At 41.9% G+C, this 20,940-nt stretch overlaps 1 protein-coding gene across 1 annotated transcript in view; it reads left to right on the forward strand.

The window, feature by feature from the left end:
- alk (ALK receptor tyrosine kinase) overlaps positions 1-20,940 on the forward strand; it is a 394,751-nt gene that overhangs the window by 342,318 nt on the left and 31,493 nt on the right. Inside the window, exons 10-13 of the mRNA XM_030718325.1 lie at positions 2,148-2,242; positions 8,649-8,765; positions 18,058-18,223; positions 19,603-19,750. Of these exons, the coding sequence (XP_030574185.1) occupies positions 2,148-2,242; positions 8,649-8,765; positions 18,058-18,223; positions 19,603-19,750 (526 nt within the window). The remainder of the gene's footprint in view (positions 1-2,147; positions 2,243-8,648; positions 8,766-18,057; positions 18,224-19,602; positions 19,751-20,940) is intronic.

Here is a 20,940-nt window from a genome sequence, read left to right on the forward strand (position 1 = left end):
GTACACTTGTACGAAATATCCTTCTCTCTCTTTATTCCACTTGTCTGTGATGAAAAAAAAGATAAATCAATACACAAGGCTCTCTCCACTCTCTATGCCTTCCAATTAGCTACAGCCCTGATTTCCCCTCATTGAAGAGACAAATTAAAACAAAATAGAAAAAAGTTAAAAACAAAAAAAAACCACGAGAAACTCTAAATACAGTATTTCATCTCTGTTTGTGTGGCTGGGGGTTTCTTTGCCATTCAAGCTTGATTAATCCCGCTCCCCTGTGAGTGATTAATTTTTGATTCCTGGGTTATGTAGTCAGCTGTGCTTGTGCTCTTAATTAGAATGTCATGTCTGTAACCACTTGGTGAACCTGTCAGACTTTGCACACTGACCTTTGTAGAGCTTAAACAGAACCAGAAACACAGCTTAAAGTGTAGGCAGGAGTCAGGGTATACCAGGAAGCGAGCTACATGCAGAACGTGTGGGTTGGCGTGATGTAAACTCCCATCAACTTAAAGCCGCAGCTGAAATAAACAACTGTGACACAAACCTCAGCTGACTGAATGGGACCAAGTGGTGACTGTTTCTTGATTTACAGAGCTCGTGTTTACTGTAGGTTATGCAGTTGCCACTGCTGCACCAATCAACAAATCTACTTATTCACTTTCTTCCAGGAAAGTTAGATCGCAGGATTGATGCCTGAATGCCAAACATGATGTTCAGAGCCAGGACATAGTTAGTGTATCTTGGCATAAAAAAAAAAAAATCACAGGAAACAATAAAAAACAGCAGATCCAATTTCAAACCTTCTTAATACTCACAAATTAGCATAATATGTCTTCTTGGTTCCCTGTCAAGTGGTCCTGACCAAAGAAAATAAATAAATAAAGTCCAGCACACAGTCCCCCTGTAAAATGGAGAGCTGTTGTTTTTGTACAAACGTGAGGTGTGCTAGTGGATAAGCCACCGTTCGTTCTCACCTAAAGCCAGGCACACAGAGAACATGCAAGCTGTACACAAAAAGGCCAAAACACTGTTTTTAGTGTGGCCACTTTGACTGACGTGGATCCAGACTCGGGCAGAAATGAGGGCTAACTGTCTGTTAACGGTCACTTCAGCTAATCTGAGTCACTGAACTGTTTTTTTTTTGTTTTTTCTTTTTGTATGTTGTTGCCTTTTGAAGCCTTTTTAATGCAACTATCTGACAAATATTATGTCCTGCTGTACGGTTAACTGTACTAATAGACCTGTGCTCCAACTTCAGTGAAATTATTGTATTGATATGTTACTTAACATATAAACATATGGGTTGTAGTAGTTGTAGCCCTGTCACCTCACAGTTGGTTTTCTCCAGTTTTTCACCACATTTTAAAGAAATGAGTTTTAGGTTAATTAATGATCATAAATTGGCCCTAAGCGTGGATGCAGATGTGGAGGTGTGCACGATTGCCTCTATGTGTTAGCCCTGTGACACCCTTGAATAGGCTCCAGCTCTCCCTCGACCCTAAATTGGATAAGAGGTTGAGAAGATGGATGGGTGTTACGTAACACTAATTAGAGTGTATATGTTTTAAAAAAAAAAAACAGATTGTAAAATGTGGCCATACAGTGTGTGGATCTGCTTTGCTTCGCGCTCCATCATTTCATCCAAATATGGCAGACTCTGACTTCAATGAACATTGTGGACCGAAGTAATAAAATCAGAGCTTTATAACAGGAGTCTCTGAAGCAATGGGTGACATCATGGTGGCTACATCCGTCTTTTACATGCAGTCTTTGATCCAACTTAATCTTTTTTTTTTCCATGCAGACATAAGATCATTTTTTTTTGCTAACATCTGGCAAGACAGAAGCCTTGAAAATATTAAAGTATTGCTTTGAAGGTTTGAGATTAAAGCACTTCTCATATATTTGTGGAACTATAACCATGACAGTGAGTTTAATCCTTATAGAAGTCAAACTCCTTTTTTTTTTTTGTTGTAAATAGCAAACCTTCTCACACATAATTCACCCCCCCCCCACCCCACCCCTCCAAGGCCAGTTCTCAGTGGCAATTTTCTTAAAGCACAATACATTATTTCTCTCATCATTTCAGACAGGAGCTGTTGCACTGTTCAAAGGTTGTGAGATGTTAAAGCGGCTCTGCCTCTCCACAGGTTCTGGCTCTATTTCAGTACTGAAGATGGACCTGGACCCGGTTCAGCCATCTCTGTGGACAACATCTCTTTCAGCATGGACTGCTTCTTGGCATGTGAGTACTTTAAAGACATCCACTCTTTCTTTTTCTCGTTCTTACTTATCAGGCTGTGGCTGAATTATCGAAATTGTTTGACTGATTGTGGCTGACTGGCCATGACACGTACAGCAAGGAAAAACTGGAATGCTTTAAAAAATTAAAAGAATTCCTACTTCAAAGAAACTTAAGTAAACAGTCAAACTAACCCAAGGCAATTAAATGAATAATAAGTGCAGGTCAGCCTCGTGTTCATATTTCACAAAGATAAGATTTAAGTGAGCACTACTTTTGAACACATGGAAGAATTCATCAAGGATTTATGTATTCATTATTTATTTATTCGCTACCCATAATATGGCACATTGTATGCTTTCAGACTGATCTCAGTCAAGATTCCTACTCTGTTGTTTTCTCTGTTAAATATATTAATGCTTTGCCTTTAGGCAGATAGATGAATCTCTATGGAAATGATACGGGATAACAGTTTCCTTAACGCGCTTTCTTTGAGAACCTTGGACATGTCCTGAAATGTCAGAACTGGTGCTCGCTGATTCATAAGGGCTTATGTTCCAATGTCGCGCTGCTCACTTATAAAGGTCAAGCTTTCCGTCACCTTTTCAGATATTTTTGTGTCATAATTGAGATGGTTTATCAGTATAAAAACAGAAGTGAGATGACAACCATGTAAGAATGAGAATGAAAGGTTAGGAGTTCAGTGCCTCCCTCCATCTCTGCCTATCAGAAGGAACCGGTTTGAACTGTGAGAGGAATAGTAATGTGTGACAGCATCCTGTGCCTGAATATAGCTCTGACAATGAGAACTGTGTTTAAAGTGACTTCACCCAGAGCAAAGAAAACATAATAGACAAGGGCACGAGAGCCACCCATCGACAGACAGTTGTTTGTTTTCCCCTGTTTTAATTTGATGACTTGAGATTGTTGGAAGATTAAAATTTATAGCTTTCTGTGGTATTGCTCATGATTATTATAGCCACCTAAAACAAAAAAAAGTGTGGAAAAAAAAAACATCAACAAGAGCTTGATGTTACCATCTGCAGTAATTTATATTTGGCAGCATGGCTCAGTTCTGATCTTCCAAACATGGATGAGACAACAGATATGACACTGATTTAGGAACAGCATGAAAGGAGGAGCTGGGCTGGAGGTGGGTTGCAAAGCAGCTTGCAGGGTTGCAGCACTGCCTGTATCGCCAATTCAATGAATAGAAAAGTATCAGCTGAGCTATCAGTTTATGTAGGCTGGTTGAGCTTTACTTTGTGCCGTACCTGAAACAGTAACGTGCTTGATGTAACAATGACAAACTGAAACAAACAAAGCCGCTCTGGAAACCAAACTGAATTGAAAATAAAAAAGAAACAGGAGACATGAGTAAAAATGAATGAATAATACAAAAGCGTTACCGCTTTGATATCGTTACAACAACTCAGTGAAAGATAAAATGTTGGAAACTGTTCGGTGGTTGCGTGAGCGACTGAAGCGTGTTATTTAGGCAGCAGTTTTCATCTAAATGTCAAAGACGGAAAAAATGTGAATGGCACACATAATCTGTGCTGTATCATCTTTAGATGATTAATTTTTTTTTTTCATCAAATGCAGATATAATCTCAACACTGTACTAATCTCATAACTAAATAATTGAGAAAAGGCTGGAGCATTGTCACCTTCACCCTGTGCCGTGTGCAGGTTTTCTGGATCACAGACTCTTTATTTAGAGATTACGTTTTCCAGCAGATATTTGCACAACAATTTGTGTTTTATGTCCTCCAAAGCAAAGGGACTGTACCAGGGAGGCGGTGCTGAAGGATCACTCATTCCTGTTGCACTCACTTCTCAGATGGCAAGTTCTTAATCTGGACCCGGTATCTATTACCTACTGCTACACTTGACACCGTCACTTTTTATCACCTATCAATCAGGCTGGTTGATGGGAGATGCCGAAGCTCAGCAAAAGATGTGATTTCCAGGAGTGATCCCAGTGACTGATTAGCATGATGGATTCCTGAACGGGAAGGCTCAGCCTTGTAATGTGTTTTGGTGAGAAAACATAGTGGGAACACATTATGCAGAGGATCAGCCACCCGTGGCCTCTTCCCTACATTTCTACAGGCTTTTGTGTGATATATAGTTTGGCAAGCATCTGCGCTTGATGATGCATCAATTGCCCTTCAGGTGTTGGACCAGACTGTCATTTTTATCATTTTATCCTCAGCAGAATCAATAAATTAGTTTATTGGGTTAGACAGCACAGGAAGTTCATCCTTTTCTCTCTGGCATGTACTGTAATTTCTTTTCCCACGCACTGAGATGCATTAACAGGAGTAGCAGCTGCGTCTACAGAGAGCCCCAAACATCAGTGTGCCTCCTCAGTCAGTACCCGGTCCTTGACTTCACTGAACAGTCAGCACAGCACTCCTCCAAAAGTTTACCCCTGCAAAAGATGGAGATTTGGATGAAATTAAATTGTTGTTCTGAAGGCTGAAATTCCAGTTATGTGGTGATGTCTTTATTGGCCGTTTTATCTGTGTATCTGTCATGTAACTTTCATCAAGGGACTACAAAAACTTGTTAATTTTAGTAATTATCACTTGCACGTGTTGGTGCTAATAAACATGACACAGCATGTACCAATAAGCGCTAATGCTCTACAGTCTCCCGACTGAATGCTGTCACATTCAGAGCGACAGCATGTGGTGCTAATTAAAATCAGGTTTCATTCCCAGGACATCGAATACTGCTGTATTTGGTCAGCAGCAGTGATGCTATGGGTGCAGGTCTCACTTCCAGCTTTTTACATATGGATGCTTGTAAAGGACCCTCTCTGAGTTAATTTTAAACTCTCTGTGTAAGCGTTATATGTTCATCGTGCACAGTGAGTGTTGTGAAAGCATCTAAAATCCTGATCTTTTCCTTAACTTGCTAACAAAGATGTTTTTAGTCCCTAAACATAACCAGCAAGTGAGGCTGAAGGAAAGAAGGAAATGAGGAATCAGTGGAATACAAAGTGCAAAACAAAAAGTTTAAAACACAAAGCTCCCATACGGGACATGAACTTCAATCTTATGGGAGGCAGCTTGTGACTCACTGCACCTTCCAAATGCGGATTACTGGTGCTTGTCATATCTCTGTGACAGCAGCAACTCATAGCAGAAGGGCAGCATTTGACACTCTCGGATGAGAATGTGTTGTTTATTCATTCCTCCCGTGGCCTGGTCCGGGTTTATCAGCGACTATGTGCTCTTATTTTTGCAGCAGCCGGAACAATCAGCAGTCACAAAAAAGATTTAGATGCATGAATAGAAAGCAATAGCGTGTGCAAGTAAACAGAAAGAAAAAATATTACATTTTTTTGCTGCGTTTGAAACGACATGTAGGGGATTTAGTCTAGTTGTGCGTCTCCATATGGACAGATCGTGACTGTCAACATGAAATGTCTGTGTGGATCTGAGAGCTGTTACAATCTTGAGATATTTTGGGATTGTGCTTGGGAGGTAACAAGATGAACCCCCCACCCCCACCCCACCCCACCTTCTCTCTGTAGCTGGCCTCTGGTGGGCTTCAGGTAGCTTACGGCGCCCTGCTAATGAACAGTGACAGCCACGCTGGCTGTTGCCTTGCCCTGTGGTTCATGCTGCTCCGTGGTGGACCTGCTGAGTCTTTCTCTTTCTGCAGCAGCATACCAATGCTGTGTGCAGCAGCTCTGTGTGTTCCTTAGTTCTGCAGTAGCGTGTTGCCATGCTGAGAATAACGATGCTATGGGATTTATTAGCAACTTTGTTGAAAATGTAAGAGGTTCCTGAGCTTGTGTGCTGTAACATATCTAAGAATATTTCTCAGATAGATTGACTGGTGTGGAGTATTTTTTCCTTTTCTTTTCTTGCCCTCACAAACACATTGCAGTCGCTTGCTGCAATCCATCAAATCAGCACATAAACTCTATCAGTATCAAAGCTCCCGAACAGCGAAGAGTTGGACAGTCATATTAATTTGGGGATTACAGGGCTAAGGAATGAGCTATTGATTTTAAGAAAGCAGTTCTGTGGGTTTTTAAGCTTTGAAGACAAAATTACAAGATTCCTCTACCCTGAGGCATTTTCAGTCGAGACCAAAGCCATCAGATTCGGTACAGAGCTTTGGCGTATATTTAAAGCCAAACTTTTAATGATACATATTACCCAGAGGAACTCAGGTGAAGCTGCAGCTCAAGTGCACAGAACATTAAGGTCAAGATGTTTGCTCTGAGTTAAAGCGAGCAGGGTTTTTTTCCTGACCAGATGCAATACTGGCACACAGTAGCTTTCTAAACCTTTCAGCTGTTGAGGGAGTCCCCCGCCATATTGTCATAAATGGTGAGTCTTCAGCCTGAAGTGACAGGGGAGCTGGAGAGGAGAGGAGGGAATGTTGCTGTGGTAAAATGATTACAGAGATAAAGATGAAAAGTGTTGTTTTTGTCCCCCGACACAGCCGTAATGATGACGAAGAGAGCAGGCCTGATTTGTTTTCACCGTGGAGGCGAATGACACAACGGGGAAAGCTCATTGGCTCTTCACAATTAGCGAAATTGTAGTTGGATTTTAGCTTCATATCCAAGTCATACAGCTCTTTTCCAGCATCTTGCAAACAGCACAGGCTCATCAATGGGTTCCCAGTGTTACAGGGAGCTGAAGCTTTTTTACTCCGGGACTGCTTGTGGTTCAGAAAAGCAAAGACAAAGAGAGAAAATATTCTCATAAACCTCTAAATCATCCTTTGCTGCTGTTTGCCATTCAGGGCAGCCCTATAGAGAATATCAGGCAGCTACAGTACAAACAAGCTGTGCGCCATTCTGCTGGTGAGTAAGACAGGCCAGTCTGCAGTTACAAACCTTCTCTTTTCTCTCACTGTATGAAATGCAAATAGGCCCTGTAACCATGTAATCATCCTCTCAACAGTCTGTTCGATATGCAGAAGAGAAATAGGACTTAATATGCAGGTCAGATGCACAGAGAGCATCATTTACGATTTATTGCTCGCATGCTTCAAGTATCTACACTGAGCACATTGAAAGTGTTAAAATAAAACTGGCATTGATGGACGGAAGTATTTGGCAGTCTGGCTGAAACTGCAACATTTTCGTTTGTTTTAAAGCCGACTGGGAAGCCTAACGCCTCTCGTCGACGTGTACACACACCTTTGCTGTAAAAGTCGCAGATCAAATTGGGGACCAGCACAACAGCAGGCGGCCAAGATCTGAACACGCCCCCATGTTTGTTGCCATACAGTTGCGTGATGGCGTTATCGGCTCCACGGATCTCAGTAACGCTTATCTGACATTTCTGGAAAATAATCTCAGTTGTGCACGAGTCCTGTTCTTTCACGGCAAACCACAGGGGTCGTGTAGTAACAAACCTCTGAGGGCTTTATTCTGCACAGCATTATATCAAAGAAATGAGATGCTGGACAGAACTCTCAAACAGAAATATGGCCTCTCCTTGGAAACAGAGCTCAAGCCACAGACGTATGAGCTGGCTTCTCGAAATAAAGTCAAACCTTTAACGGGCAGTGAGGGAAGAAGTGCCGGTACATGCTCTGCAGTCTCTCCTGTGATGGTTATTTGAATTTCAGATTTTAGTGTTATTGTCCTGCAGTCCGTTGCGGGACATTTTTATTTATTTATTTATCATTCTGGCAATTTCTCATTACATAATTGAATTGTGTTATGTTTAGTTGTCAGCATTACATCGATTGTTCTTGGGTGCCTACACAGATTTCTTTAACACCAGTCTTTTGTACCACTGATTGCAGTGAATGGACCTAATCAAAAAACACGGATTCAGTCAAATAACAATGGGAGCCCCACCTCTGCTGAAAACCAGAGAATGGGGACAGGAAAGTGTGTTTTTTTCTAAAGGTCAGCTTCTAGTCATTTTAGTAGTTAAAATTCTACCTTACTTTAACATCTTTGGAAGAAAAAACAGTCCCTGCTCTCTGTCTTGAATCCTTATCAGTGGGGGGGTGGTTTGCCTGGAAGACTTAATTCTGGGATAGAATTTGAGGCAGAAGAGATCAAGGTACCAACATGTTTATGATCTCAGTCCTAGGAATGCAGTGAGGCTGGAGGCGTGATGGATTGCTACAAAATACCTAGACTGAATGTGCTTACCCATCTACAGTAGGATGGAGGCAGAGAGAGATGGAGTGGGGCTGGGTGGTTATGTATTCCTCCCCTTCTGTATGGCCAATGGTGGTACAAATGAAAGAATGACCCCTGCTGGTGGGTCCGCATTTTCTGTGCCAGTGAGGGGTTTGCAGCTACTGTGCCTTTTTCACTTTTCTCCAGTGTGAGAGCAACAGGGTTTCTTTGCTGCACATAAAGTGTGAGAACGCACAACCCTTTCAATAAATCCACTGTGTTCTCTTTCAGCCAATGGCGAGTTTCCACCAGTGGTAACCACACCCAGCCTGCCGTTTGGACCAACTATCAAGACTCCATCCCCTTCCATTAGGAGCCCACCGATGAGCTTCCCCACCCCAGATTACTGTAAGTGTGAGCTTGATCACTACCATTCAGCTGAAAGTGAGTGATGATCAGCTCCAGATGTGGTTTCAGTGCACAGGGCAGCTGTCTCTGTCTCCTTTTGTCTCTTTGTCTTCACTGCTCTACTTTTTCCACATCCATCAAACTCACACAGACCTGTGCTTCTTGCATGTAGCACTGATTCCCACTTACTCTGCACGTGCTGAACGTGGAAACAATGCATGGACTGCAACAAAGTAAGTGTGCCCCCTACTGGTGTGTCCCACATCCACATTTGAGTGAGTGCTGCAGAGCTCTCCTTTGGCATTAAATGGAGCAGGACGGGCAGTTTTGAAGTGTAAAATCCTCCAATTTGTCTCCTGAGAATGTCAATGGAGTCAGCTACACAGGCTTGACATTTTCCACCTCACACTCCCTCACTTCTGTGCTTCAAAAGGTTAAAGACAAGCAAGAGATTCAATTTCTATATTTAAAGTCATAACTTGGAGTTACTTTCATATCATACCTGTTCTGAAACACATTTCTTCAGCTAGACGCTTTGAAGTACTTTGAGGTACACTGAAGTAGTTGAGGTTTTTCTGCTGCAACTTATCAGGCAGTGTGACTTTGGGCGTAACACAGGGTGGAAATTTGTTTGTGAAGTACAAATTATCTGAATGGATAACTTTATATTATGAAATTATTTCCACCTAGCGCGGATGCAAAACGCTTTTCATACAAATGTTAAATACATGTGAGCTGCTTTTCCAGTCCAAACACAATTGGTATGAGCAGCATTCCCTCACTCCGGCACTGTAATTGGATTCATCTATATCTTGTTTTCTCTCCCATGCGGCATAAAAGGCTGTTATGGCATTCATATGCAGTTAAAGCCAGGAAATCAATTTTGTAGTGTATACAGACTCGTCTTCTATTTGAAACTAGTTAGGCGACTCACACTAACACACTGTGGGCAGGAATTTGCTGGGATAATAAGTGTGACATGCTTTTTTGACCCCGGAAATTACTTCTAATTATAACAGAATTTAAAAATCTTGTTGCTGGAGAAACTGTGGTGAAAGCAAAGAAAATTACACACATAATTTTCATTTACGGTAGGCTGCAAGTCTTTAAGTTTGTGGAAGTTTAAGATTTGAAAAGCGGAGCGTCGCATTGGGAGAACTTTCCACCAGCCTTCATCGTGATGAGAATTTTTTATATATATATATATAGAATCTTGAGAGTGGCAGTTTTGAAGCAAATAACGGAGGTGGAAAAAAATTGCTCGTAAAATAAATAATATGGAGGCTGTATTTGAGAAAAGATGGCGTTTGGATGTTTGGAAATTATAAATAAGTATTAAAATCACATTTTTATGGCAAATTAGAGTATCTTATGTAGTTTATATAAATTTAAAAGTGCATACATGCTTGTGTGGGAATGTATAAAATACTGTACAAAAGTCTTGAGCCACCCATCATTTCTTTCTATTTGATAGGAAAATGCATTTAGGTGCAGAGATGTATAAAAACATGTGCCAACAAACATGGAAATGCAGGATAAGAGGCAGGAGTTCTAACAAGCTCAAAGTCAGTATTCGGTGTGACCCCCTTTATTCATCAGCACAGCTTAAACTCTCTCAGGCAGCTTTCTTGTGATTTCACCGAGTAGTCTTCACAGATGGCTATAAGTAGTTTTGCAGATGGCTGTAGACACTGCCAAGATAGGCCAAGTTTCTGGCTAATAGCTCTTTGAGAATCACCTTGCTGGTGCAAAAATACTATTTCATGCTTGTAAAACTAAACCGCGCTATATTTGGTATTTTTCACAGATTGAAAGACATGGGAACACATGATGTGTTTTTGCAACAGCCTGCTAGTAACAAAGTTTCTAAAGATACCATTTAAATTGGTTCTTTACTAAGTTGCCTGTTGTGTGTAGACACAACACCGAACACTGGAGTTGGGCAGCTTTTTATGCTTGAATGATTCATAGGTCAGTTTTAGGTGGCTTAAAAAAACATTCCTGTGAAAATGGTCAGGTACAAGGACTGGACTGAAAAACTCTGAAAGAGCTACAGAAAGCCTGGAGAACTACTGGTCAAGTCCACTTTCCTTGGAAGCAAAATATAAAAGGGGTGGCTCAAGACATTTGCACATTACTGCTAAAGGAAAAGCTTTTAGTTTGACATGACCTTCAAAACCCTATATTAGTTAGCATGTGCACTTGTTTTATTGTCATTCACTATAGAAATGGTTTGTTTGCATGACTTTTTTTTTCTTCTTTTTGTTATGCATTACTAACAACTGCAACACAATTTCTAAGCCTACAAGAGGAAAGTAATTAATCAAAGTGTCTGTATGTGTTCTCCTGAAGAGTGCTGAGACACAGATGACACGGGAGCTGGCCGAGTGTATTCCAGCATTATTCTGATTTCATATCTTTTTTTTATACGCTCAATATGAACATAGGTCTAATTAAAAAGATACTACTTTTGTTTTTGTATTTTTGTTTCACAGCTGTGCATTGTGTTAAATAAGGAAGGAGAGGCAATTAAAGAGAGATGCACTAATTGGGTGACATCAGAGTGATTAGCTGATCAGATGGCTGCTGATTTTACAAAGAGCGTTCGATCTGCTGCAGCAGCAGCTGTTGAATCCAGGAGTAAATATTCTGTAAATATTTTTACGTATGACGTTTTGCTGCTAATCGGACGCAAGAACATGCCCAAAGTGACCCAATGCTGAGTCTTTGATTGGCATGTAACGCGATGATGAGGGCATTTGTGCTCTTATCTGATCTGTGATGTGAGTTGTGAACACAGAGCAGGTTGTTTGTCTCTGGAAGGTCAAAGGTCAAACAGGGACAGTAGCAGACATAAATGCTGACCAGCTAACATTATTTGTTAATGTTGCCAAACTGCAGGGCATGAGTTGGTCAGTTAATCTTCTAAGCGAGAAACGCAGCATTTCAGTGCAACATCATCCAAATGAGTGTGTTTGCTACATGGATTTTGCTGCACAGGCAGCAACAAAAAGGCCATTTTATTATGCTTACACAGGTAATCCTCGGTATGGTTACAATAAAAATGGCAGCAGAAGTAAGTAAATCTCCTCGGAGAAAGATGGGACTTTGAGATCACACTGCTCTTGCCCTTGTGATTATCATAGATATTAACTCGGGGGGAAAGAAGTTGAACTTCAGCTATACGTCGGCCATTTCAAAGCCAGCCTCGAGCAGTTAGCATTCGCCGAGCGTCTCTCTTCTCCTCTTCTGGAGCCGATGCTTTGACGTCTCCAGGGCAGGACGGCAAGCATGATGAGGGTTTTAGCTCAGCAGACCTGTCACTCCAACACGGCTCTCCTCTTCCTCCGACACGCTCAATGATTAACCCCACCGAACATCAACGTCTCTTGTCTCCTCTCACTCTCCCCTTCATTTCTCCCTTCACTCTCCCACCATATCTGCTCCCAGGACATTTTGTCCCCTTTTATTTCCAGATTTGTTTTCCAATTTTGCCATGTTAAAGCTATTATTGACTCTCTGTTAGTTCACATTATTGCCTTCTCACCCTGCCACCCTGTCTTCCTGTCAGATCTCACTCTGATCTGAGTCTGCTGTCCCACTTCTTCCTCCTGTTCCCTTTTTTCCCCTTCACCTGGACTTCACCTTCACTCTTTTCTTCCTGCTTGTTCTTTCTCCCGGTCCATGTTGATTCCTCTCTATTCTGGCAACAGACACTTTTATTTCTCGCCACCACCCTGCAGTGTGCCACCCGCAACTCACTGCTGACTCATCAGCTGCTTTTGGGGGATGAGGGTTGAATAAGTCAACCTGTATTAGTTTGCTTCGCTTTCTTTCTGTGATTACCTCCTCCGATGGGAAAGGAGCACATTGCTAACTACAAAATGAGCTGCAGGCCTATTTTCTGACCGTCGCTCTATGAGAGTGTGTGTGGGTGTGCGGTTTGACAAAGATTAGCAGTTTCTTTAGACGATAAAACAACTTTACATGATGCACAGTTGCAGTGCATAAACATTATATTTATTTATCTAGCAGGATGGACGAGCACTAGCTTCTTTGAAAACAGTACATTTTCATATCAAGGTGTCCCACTTCCATTCATACATCAATAGACAACAAGAGCAAGTTGTGTGGAGTATATGAGAACTGGCGTCAAATCAAAGACAGAAGGGATGCCGATTGAAGCAATCTGATTGGTTCTTGAGAGCAAGCGACAGCAGCTGTTGGTCCCTGAATGATTCATGCAGAAAGGAGTTTTGGCCGGTTTGTGCTCGCTAATTAGCTGCATGGGAGAGAAGTGAGTCTTCATTGTTTACTTGTTCATCAACACCAGCCTGCAGCAATCACTTAACTAGTTGCTGTTATTTTGGGGTGGGGGCATTAGTCACTAAGACAGATATGAGACTGATAACAAGCGGTGCCATACAAAATAGGCTTTTGTAATTAATTGGACTCAGTTGCTCCATAAGCTTTGTACTTAGCATTCAGATCCCATTCATAGCTTGCCAACCTTGATCCATCTTTCTAATGGCTGGCCCAGGGAGGACAACTGTCACTGGTTGAGGGCGATACATGCTAAGAGAGGAGAGCCTTTGTACAGTGTGTGTGTGTGTGTGTGTGTGAGATGATCCCTGCAGCTTTTAAAGTTATTGGCCTGGACTTTTATGGAGGTATTGGAGAAGACAACATTTAATAGCATGGCAAAATAAAGAGTGCTTTGTTTTGAATGAAAAGCAGCAGTTTAAGAAAAGAGAAATACAGGATGCTGAGTCTGGTTTGTTTTGAAAATGGCTGATTAGACTCATAATCAGCCCCGGTTGTCTTTTCTATTCTTTTTATATTAAGGGATTAATTTGGTTCAACAAGTCCTCCAACTGAACAAAAAGTTGGGGTGCGGCTCGTGGTTTGAAGGACTGATAACAACACTGGGATTGTTTTTCACTGTGAACCCTGAAGAAAAACCGGAAAATAACAGCTCTGAGATTTAGGAGTTATTTCATTTTAAATAATTTATTTTAATTTGTTTATTGGTGGCATGAGCAGATAGTTTTCAGTTTTTCCAGGCTGGTGATCAGACTTGAAACAGAACTGCATTAAAACAATGGGGGGGGGGGGGGGGGGGGGGGGGGGGGGGCTGCATTGGTGGGGGCATAGTCATAAAATAGGATGAAGGAAGCCCAGTTTGAGTAAAGGATACATGAAGGTCTAGACAGCAGCAGGCAGGCTACTGGTCAGCGGGTCTGAGCCACTGGGCCCTTACTATCTGAGTTGTTTGGAAAAAACAGAAACTCTGTTTTCTCCTGCCATCAGAAACACGTCAGGTTCATTCTTCTGTTCATTCGCTGGTTTACATGTGGAGCTCTTCTGTTCGTTGGGTGGATAACACAGAGAAAATGTTTCCCTCTCGACAACCGCCAACATAAACAGCTGAAATATGCTTTACTATTGGGGAAAGTGCGCTTTTCAACTTTGTCCGTTGATGTTGTGTTACTTTGCAGCAAAGGCTTAAGCTCATTCAGCCCTCTTCGTGTTTAGCCATCTGCTCTGCATCGACCGCCTGGGTCCATTCAAATGAATGAAAGAGCTGTTTTTTTTTTCTTCTTCTGCTTACAGTGCACCTGTGAGTCTGAGCGAACAAGGTCGGTTGGTCTGAACGAGGCCTCTCTCCATTTGGACAAAGAACCGATCTGCTACTAACCCAAATAAGCCTGAAGTTAAAGTTTTTTTTTTTTAAATAGTAGAATTAGTGCATTTATGCCTTTGAAAACATGCACACAGAAAGTCTCCTAGTGCTGGTCAGTTTCCAAAAACTGGAAGGATTTGTATGTATAATGAAACACCCCATGAAATATCCCAGGACTGCCTAAAGTTGTTTGTCTTGTTACACAGTAAAAATGTTCAGAGGGGATAAACACTGCTGGAATTACTATCAGTGCTGCAACCTAGTCAGAGACATTTTTGTTAACTCTGGGTCTCTCTGGTTCTCTCTCCCCCTGTGATGCGACTTGTCTGGAACAATTTCTTGCTGATGAAAGTGTGCAGCTTTGCCCCTTTCTTTGATGGAGGCCACTGTTTGTTATGATGATGGCATAGCACGAGTGGCAAAGTTCACAGAAAACGAGATTCATGTAATAGTCAGGCAGAGCCAGAGTCTCCCTGGGGATGTGTGTGTGTGTGTGTGTGTGTGTGTGTGTGTGTGTGTGTGTGTGTGTGTGTGTGTGTGTGTGTGTGTGTGTGTGTGTGTGTGTGTGTGTGTGTGTGTGTGTGTTGTAAGTCAAGGGGGCTGAAGAGTTTGCACACCACTTACTGGAGCAGGCTATCATCTTGTTTTGTTTGTTTACTGAATGGCTCATTAGGCCGGTTGCGCAGTGCATTTGGGTGTGCAGTGCATGTGCACATGTGGTCGTCTGAATTCATGTTGATGGACCAACAAGATCAATCAGTTGGGTTGAAGCGTGAAACCAGCTGCACCCAAGGGAGACAGAAGCGAGAATACAAACAAGAGAGGACATTCAATACAAGCATTAATCTTCCATAACAAGGATCTTCCATATGAAGGGCTTCTCGTGAATCAGAAACTTAAACAAAATGTAAAATGCATACATAAAGAAAGCAATGCATGAAGTGAAAGTGAAATCTCTCTCATCTATATGCGACTTCTCAAGAAGTTTGCCACGTTTGTTGCTACTTCTTGCTCATGGAGTTTGAATTGAACTTCCTTAAAACGCTGCCGTGTCTCTCCTCCAGCCTTGCTCATTAGCCCGTAACCTTCAACCAATGCATCACAGCATAAACTGGGACATGCTGCATGAACTGGGACGTGCACTTCACAGCGGCAGCAGCTGCTTCTTACATGCTCATGTCGTAGACTTCCCACAACAAGGGAACGTGAAGGGAGAGGCATGGCTATTAACAAGAGAATCACTCCAGTGCAGATTTCAGCTTCTCTCATCAGTTAACCACGAGCGCAGCACGTTATGTGGTGAAACCAATTCTGCATTCAAATGCTCTTAGTTGAATCGGGGTTCTTCAAATGAGAATTACTTTCACCCATTAAGTATATTATGATTTACATCTAAAGTTTGGGTCTGGAACTCTTCTGCTCCGGTGATAGACTAATTCCTGGAAGTCTTAGTCTCTTTTCCCTCAGTGCTGAAAATTCTGGCCTGATGGGACGATTTACTTCTGCCAGACTAGAGTCAGACAAACTGCAGTCACCCTACAAGTGTTTTTTACAGTAGGAGTGCATTTGCTAAGACCGGGCTAAACTCCAAATCGCTCTCTTACCACAGTGATGTTTTAAAGTGTTTTCTCAAAGTGTTGGCCTCCTTGAAACAGTCACTGCTGGCAACACTTTACTGAACTCGAAAGAGATGTTTGTGGTGAGACAGAGCGGAGCTTGGATGATGGCCTTGGACCGAACCACTCATGAGAACCAGGCTGACTAATATGATGCTCACCATGCAGTCCAGCAAGTTTTCAGCAATGAAAATAGCCACCATTTGAAGTGGCAGGGGCAGAAAGAGGTCATCTGGATGAATGTTTTGAAGACGAGGTGAAATTATCATGTCTGACAAACCCAGTTTTTTACTGTAACACTTAATAACAGAAATTGGTGTGTATTCACACATGGCTTGTTTGCAGATAAATGCAGACAAACAGGTACACATTTGCTCAGAACACCAGCTTCCTGCAGTTTTTGCTCAGTCAGACAGATTGAAGTGTAGAGAGATGCTGGTAAATACTGCGATCCCAATTCTGGGGCTTCATCTGCAACAGGCACCACACAGCAGGAAACTTGAACAGCAAAAGGTGTTGCAGTGAGAGCATCGTGGCTTTAAGTGACACTTCTGAAACTTGTCTCAAGCCATCTCTTCGCTTTCCTTGATATTTAATAAATCTGCTACCATATCTGTTTTCCCAAAAATATATATTAATATAAACAGCATTCCACTTAGGCATGGTGGTATCTATGTTTTCATACCTTCATGTCTTTCTGACAGATGTTTCGGTGTATGTCGCTATCTGTGTTTTTGTTTTATTTTAGCTATGTTTGAAGTTATTAGCTATGGCTGTGAGGGATTAGGCGACTAAACGATTAACCCACTCTGATGCTCGGTTTGAACTTCAGCAGATTCTCTGGATCATCTCTGCATGCCTAAATGCACTGAGCTGCTGCCATGTGATTGGCCAATTTGTGTTAACTAGTACTTGAAGAGGTGTACCTAATAAAGTGGCTGGAAAGCGTACAACTGGAAAATGTTCTGCAACCACAGCAACTCTTCAGCAGTGACTTTACTTTTCAGACCTGGAAGCTACTGGAATGGACTACATCCATCTTTTATGTACAGTCTGTGTGTCGAGCACTGGGTTAAACTGATATCCAATTTGAGGTGTTACTCTTTTTAGTCACAAGTTTTTAGAGGCAAATATTCCAAAGAGCTTTGTGGCTCACCTTTATTAATGGGACAAAACTTAAATCCTCCCAAACAGCTAAATAGTTACTTTGCATTTGCCATTATCACAGCTCACTGAGCTCAATTTAGTGGGCTACCTCTAGAGACTGCCCTCTAATGGCCTTTCTGTGCAGTGCACTACAACACGTACCTTCAAAATGCTAATTACATATACGTAATATGCCCAAGCTTAATTACATTCACTCTAAGCATCCACTTTGAGGTTGTGAAAGCCAACATGTAACTCATTCTTCCTAAGAAATTACTTTCACTTTGGCCGGTGTCACATTTTCAATAATCAGCCCTGCTGTGAAACAAATTAGAAGTAGTTTCAGGGAGTGAAAGAGGTTCCCTGGTGTCTACCTCACTGCTCTGTGATCACAAGCCTTAAATAAGGATTTAGTCCTGCAGCGTTAAGTCCTTCTCCGTCCATCTGACAAGACTAATCTCATGCTAATTACAATGAGAAGATCTCCAATTAGCGCAGACACATGGGATTACATGGAAAATGAGGAGAAATGTTTGTTACCTGTGATCCCGTCACCAAGTCCCCTGCTGCTTTTGCGAATATGATCATAGTAGCATCTCACATGAGAAGCTCCAATAATTTACATATCTTTATATTTGGATTTACTGAAGTGAAAGTGGAGCAGTGAGGAATGCTGAAGTGGAATGAATGTTAGACAAATAGAACTGTAATTTCAGCCTCTTCATCATCTTTAACTTTACTTAGCTGCATGCCCCACTGAACACAGAGAGTATGTGCCTCTACTGCTAAGCTCTGCAAAGTACTAAATGTTTTTTGTTTTTTTTTATTCCTTTTTCTTCATGTGCAGCCAAAAAATGGATTTTTCATACCTGTGGGGCTGTGGGCCCTGAAGGTCCAACTCCCACTCAGTGCCTCAACTCCTACAGGAGCAGCAATGTCAACGTGACAGTTGGAACCCGGGGGCCATTCAAAGGCATTCAAATGTGGCGGGTCCCAGAAACTGGCACCTACAGGTAGGACTGTTGCCAGCCTATAAAGCCTTAGAGCACACAGACATCAGAGGTAGCCATTTGAACATTGAATTTTCACTCAACACCCACTCAGGAATAATTTTATCTTTTTCTGAAGGGTCTCACTGTGAAGTCATTAGGTACATGAGCTTCTGAGAACTCGACACATTCGGTATACAGTGCACACTTAACCTATCTTTCTTAGACATCAGCACTCTGTGCAATTCGCATTTTTCCAACACCGGTTCTTCCTCACGCCCACCTCTGCTCCTCAGTGCAGCAGAGCAAGCGGAGAAATATCACTATCAGATTCTTGCAGGAAGGAGCAGAGGCTGGAGTAATGGCAGCTAAATGGCGTGATTCACTTTACACCTGACTCTGAAATCCAAAAACACCCACCTCCACGTCTACGTTGGTAGCCTTTAAGCCTTCAGAATACCTCAGCAATCAGCTTTAGCACCTTGACCCCTTGCCTTGCACTGCTCCGAGATTAATGCTGCAATATCTAAAGCCTTTTTTTTCAGGGATCAATATTCCTCCTGTGGGCACTCATGACAACATGAGCTGTTTAACTTAGATTTGACTCTCTGAAAGCTGCAAGCCTCCCACATCAGCACAAAAACAAACGCACACATACCGCTAAGCTCAGCCAAAACCTTCAAGACTTAAAATACCCGACAAACGGCACAAACCGGACGGCCTCGACACATGTCCAGAGTTTTAGAAAGCACCTTCTGCCTCCTCACAAACTGTACTTGTCTTGATGCGGCCCGGTCTAGCTGCCAGATCCCCCAAAATGAAGCTGACAGACGGCCACAGAGATGAATATGCGTGCTGCATCTCCCAAAAGTCATTAGGCAAACAGCTGAGGTAGCTGCTATTGAGCACTGAGCAATGTTCTGTCTCCTGATCAAGCTCGACCACCAGGGAAGAAAAATATAGCGGCGTTCCCAAAAACCAATCAAGTTGTTTTTTATTTGTCTGGCAAGAAAACTGGAACATTTGAAATTAGTTTTCTGCTACATAGGTGTTTATTTGTAGGTGTGTTTTGGTGTGTTTGTGTGCCTATGCAGTCTGGGTTCTGTGTGTGTGTTTTTCCCTCAGTATAATGTGCCACAGTAGGTCAAATGGTTTTTATTAAAAACACCCAGAGTGAGAGTGTGTTTTAGTGTGTCCAAATTAATTTTGGCTGTTATTTGTTGTGCACTCATGAAGCCGCAGGAGGAATGCCTGACGACTCACAATATTTTCGTTGCTACTCGTTTCACCCTCACAAAAAAACAAAAAAAACAAAACCTGTGAAACATTTTCTTGCATCGTCACAGTAATTTCCCTGTTAATGTTTCTTTTTTTGTGTGTTCTTTGTCCGCGTTAAACTTCAGGATCACCGCCTACGGCGCGGCCGGCGGGAGAAGTGTCCTGGCCATGAGCAGGTCGCACGGTGTCTACATCACAGGAGACTTCCTGCTGAAGAAGGGGGAACTCCTTTACATCCTGGTGGGGCAAAGAGGAGAGGACGCATGCCCCAATGTGAGTCACTTTTACAATAATTCACTGCGGTTTTGTAAGTCGGCTATCATGCAGTAAATAGGAATACTGTTGCATCGGGGACCCTGTAGTCTACAGTATGCCATAAAAGCAAGATAAACTTAAAAAATGAGAGTAAAATAGCTGTAAATGCTACAATGGATCAACTTTATGAATGAAGAGTCCCAACATTTCTTTTTTATGGCCACACAAATACATACAGCAGCCTTCCACTATCACCCTGTGTGTATACAATCCCCAAAGCATGTCAGTGTTGGAAGATTAAAGTTGATCCTAAATTTTCTTGAATGATATTGCTGTCCTCGCTAGTGAGACTCACTTATTCTCATATTACACATTATCCAAAAAAAGATCATTAACTCCCTGCAGCCTTCCTCGAGTACACTGAGAGCTCACTTTGCAAACACAGACAATTCATGGGCACCAAAAGCTCACAAAAGAGTGGAGCATCCCTCAGCCAACGAGCTCCATCATACACAATTTAAATGTTTAAAAACTTCATCAAGAGACCAGCATAATTTGAAGTGTGTGGCACACGCGTACAGTAAACTACTCAACTTTTTGTGGGTTATATAGAAATGTTTATTTCCTTATAAAATGTTAGGCGCATCTCAGCATGTTTCCGAACTACTGGAGGAAATTATGTAATTATGCTGTTTTCATTTTAATTGCCAGCAACGTGTTTTATAAACGTTTAGAAAGAGGCATGTTTGCCACTGTGCAGCATTATTTTCATGTAACAACCTCTGTAAACTTTTAGGAATTGCTTCAGTTTTGTAAATGTAATATTTTCCTATTCTTACTTGATACTTGACAGTTCAGGATGTGCTTGTATCATATTTTTAATTTTGTATCTCTAGAGTTTCCAGTGGTTTACATGTGTGGTGTGCAGACGGGCCGGTTTAGCATGCAGACTCTTCTGCTGAATGTGCTGTGGCGCTGTCGGGCTAAATTTAAACGGCGGCATATGTTGCTCCAAAATGGTCAGCATTAATGGGGCTTTCACAGATGTTTAATTTGCCCCTAATACAGCCCGATCAGTGCTGCTTTTTTTTTTTTTAGCATTTTCCCCCTGCCCACAGAGATTTCTCCAGATTCCAGTTTAATGATAATGCACTGAAAAACATAAAATGACTAAATATGTTGTCTTTGGACTTTCTGTAAATAAATAT

The sequence above is a fragment of the Archocentrus centrarchus genome, chromosome 22 (genome assembly GCF_007364275.1).
Source record: "Archocentrus centrarchus isolate MPI-CPG fArcCen1 chromosome 22, fArcCen1, whole genome shotgun sequence".
NCBI classification, from domain to species: domain Eukaryota; kingdom Metazoa; phylum Chordata; class Actinopteri; order Cichliformes; family Cichlidae; genus Archocentrus; species Archocentrus centrarchus.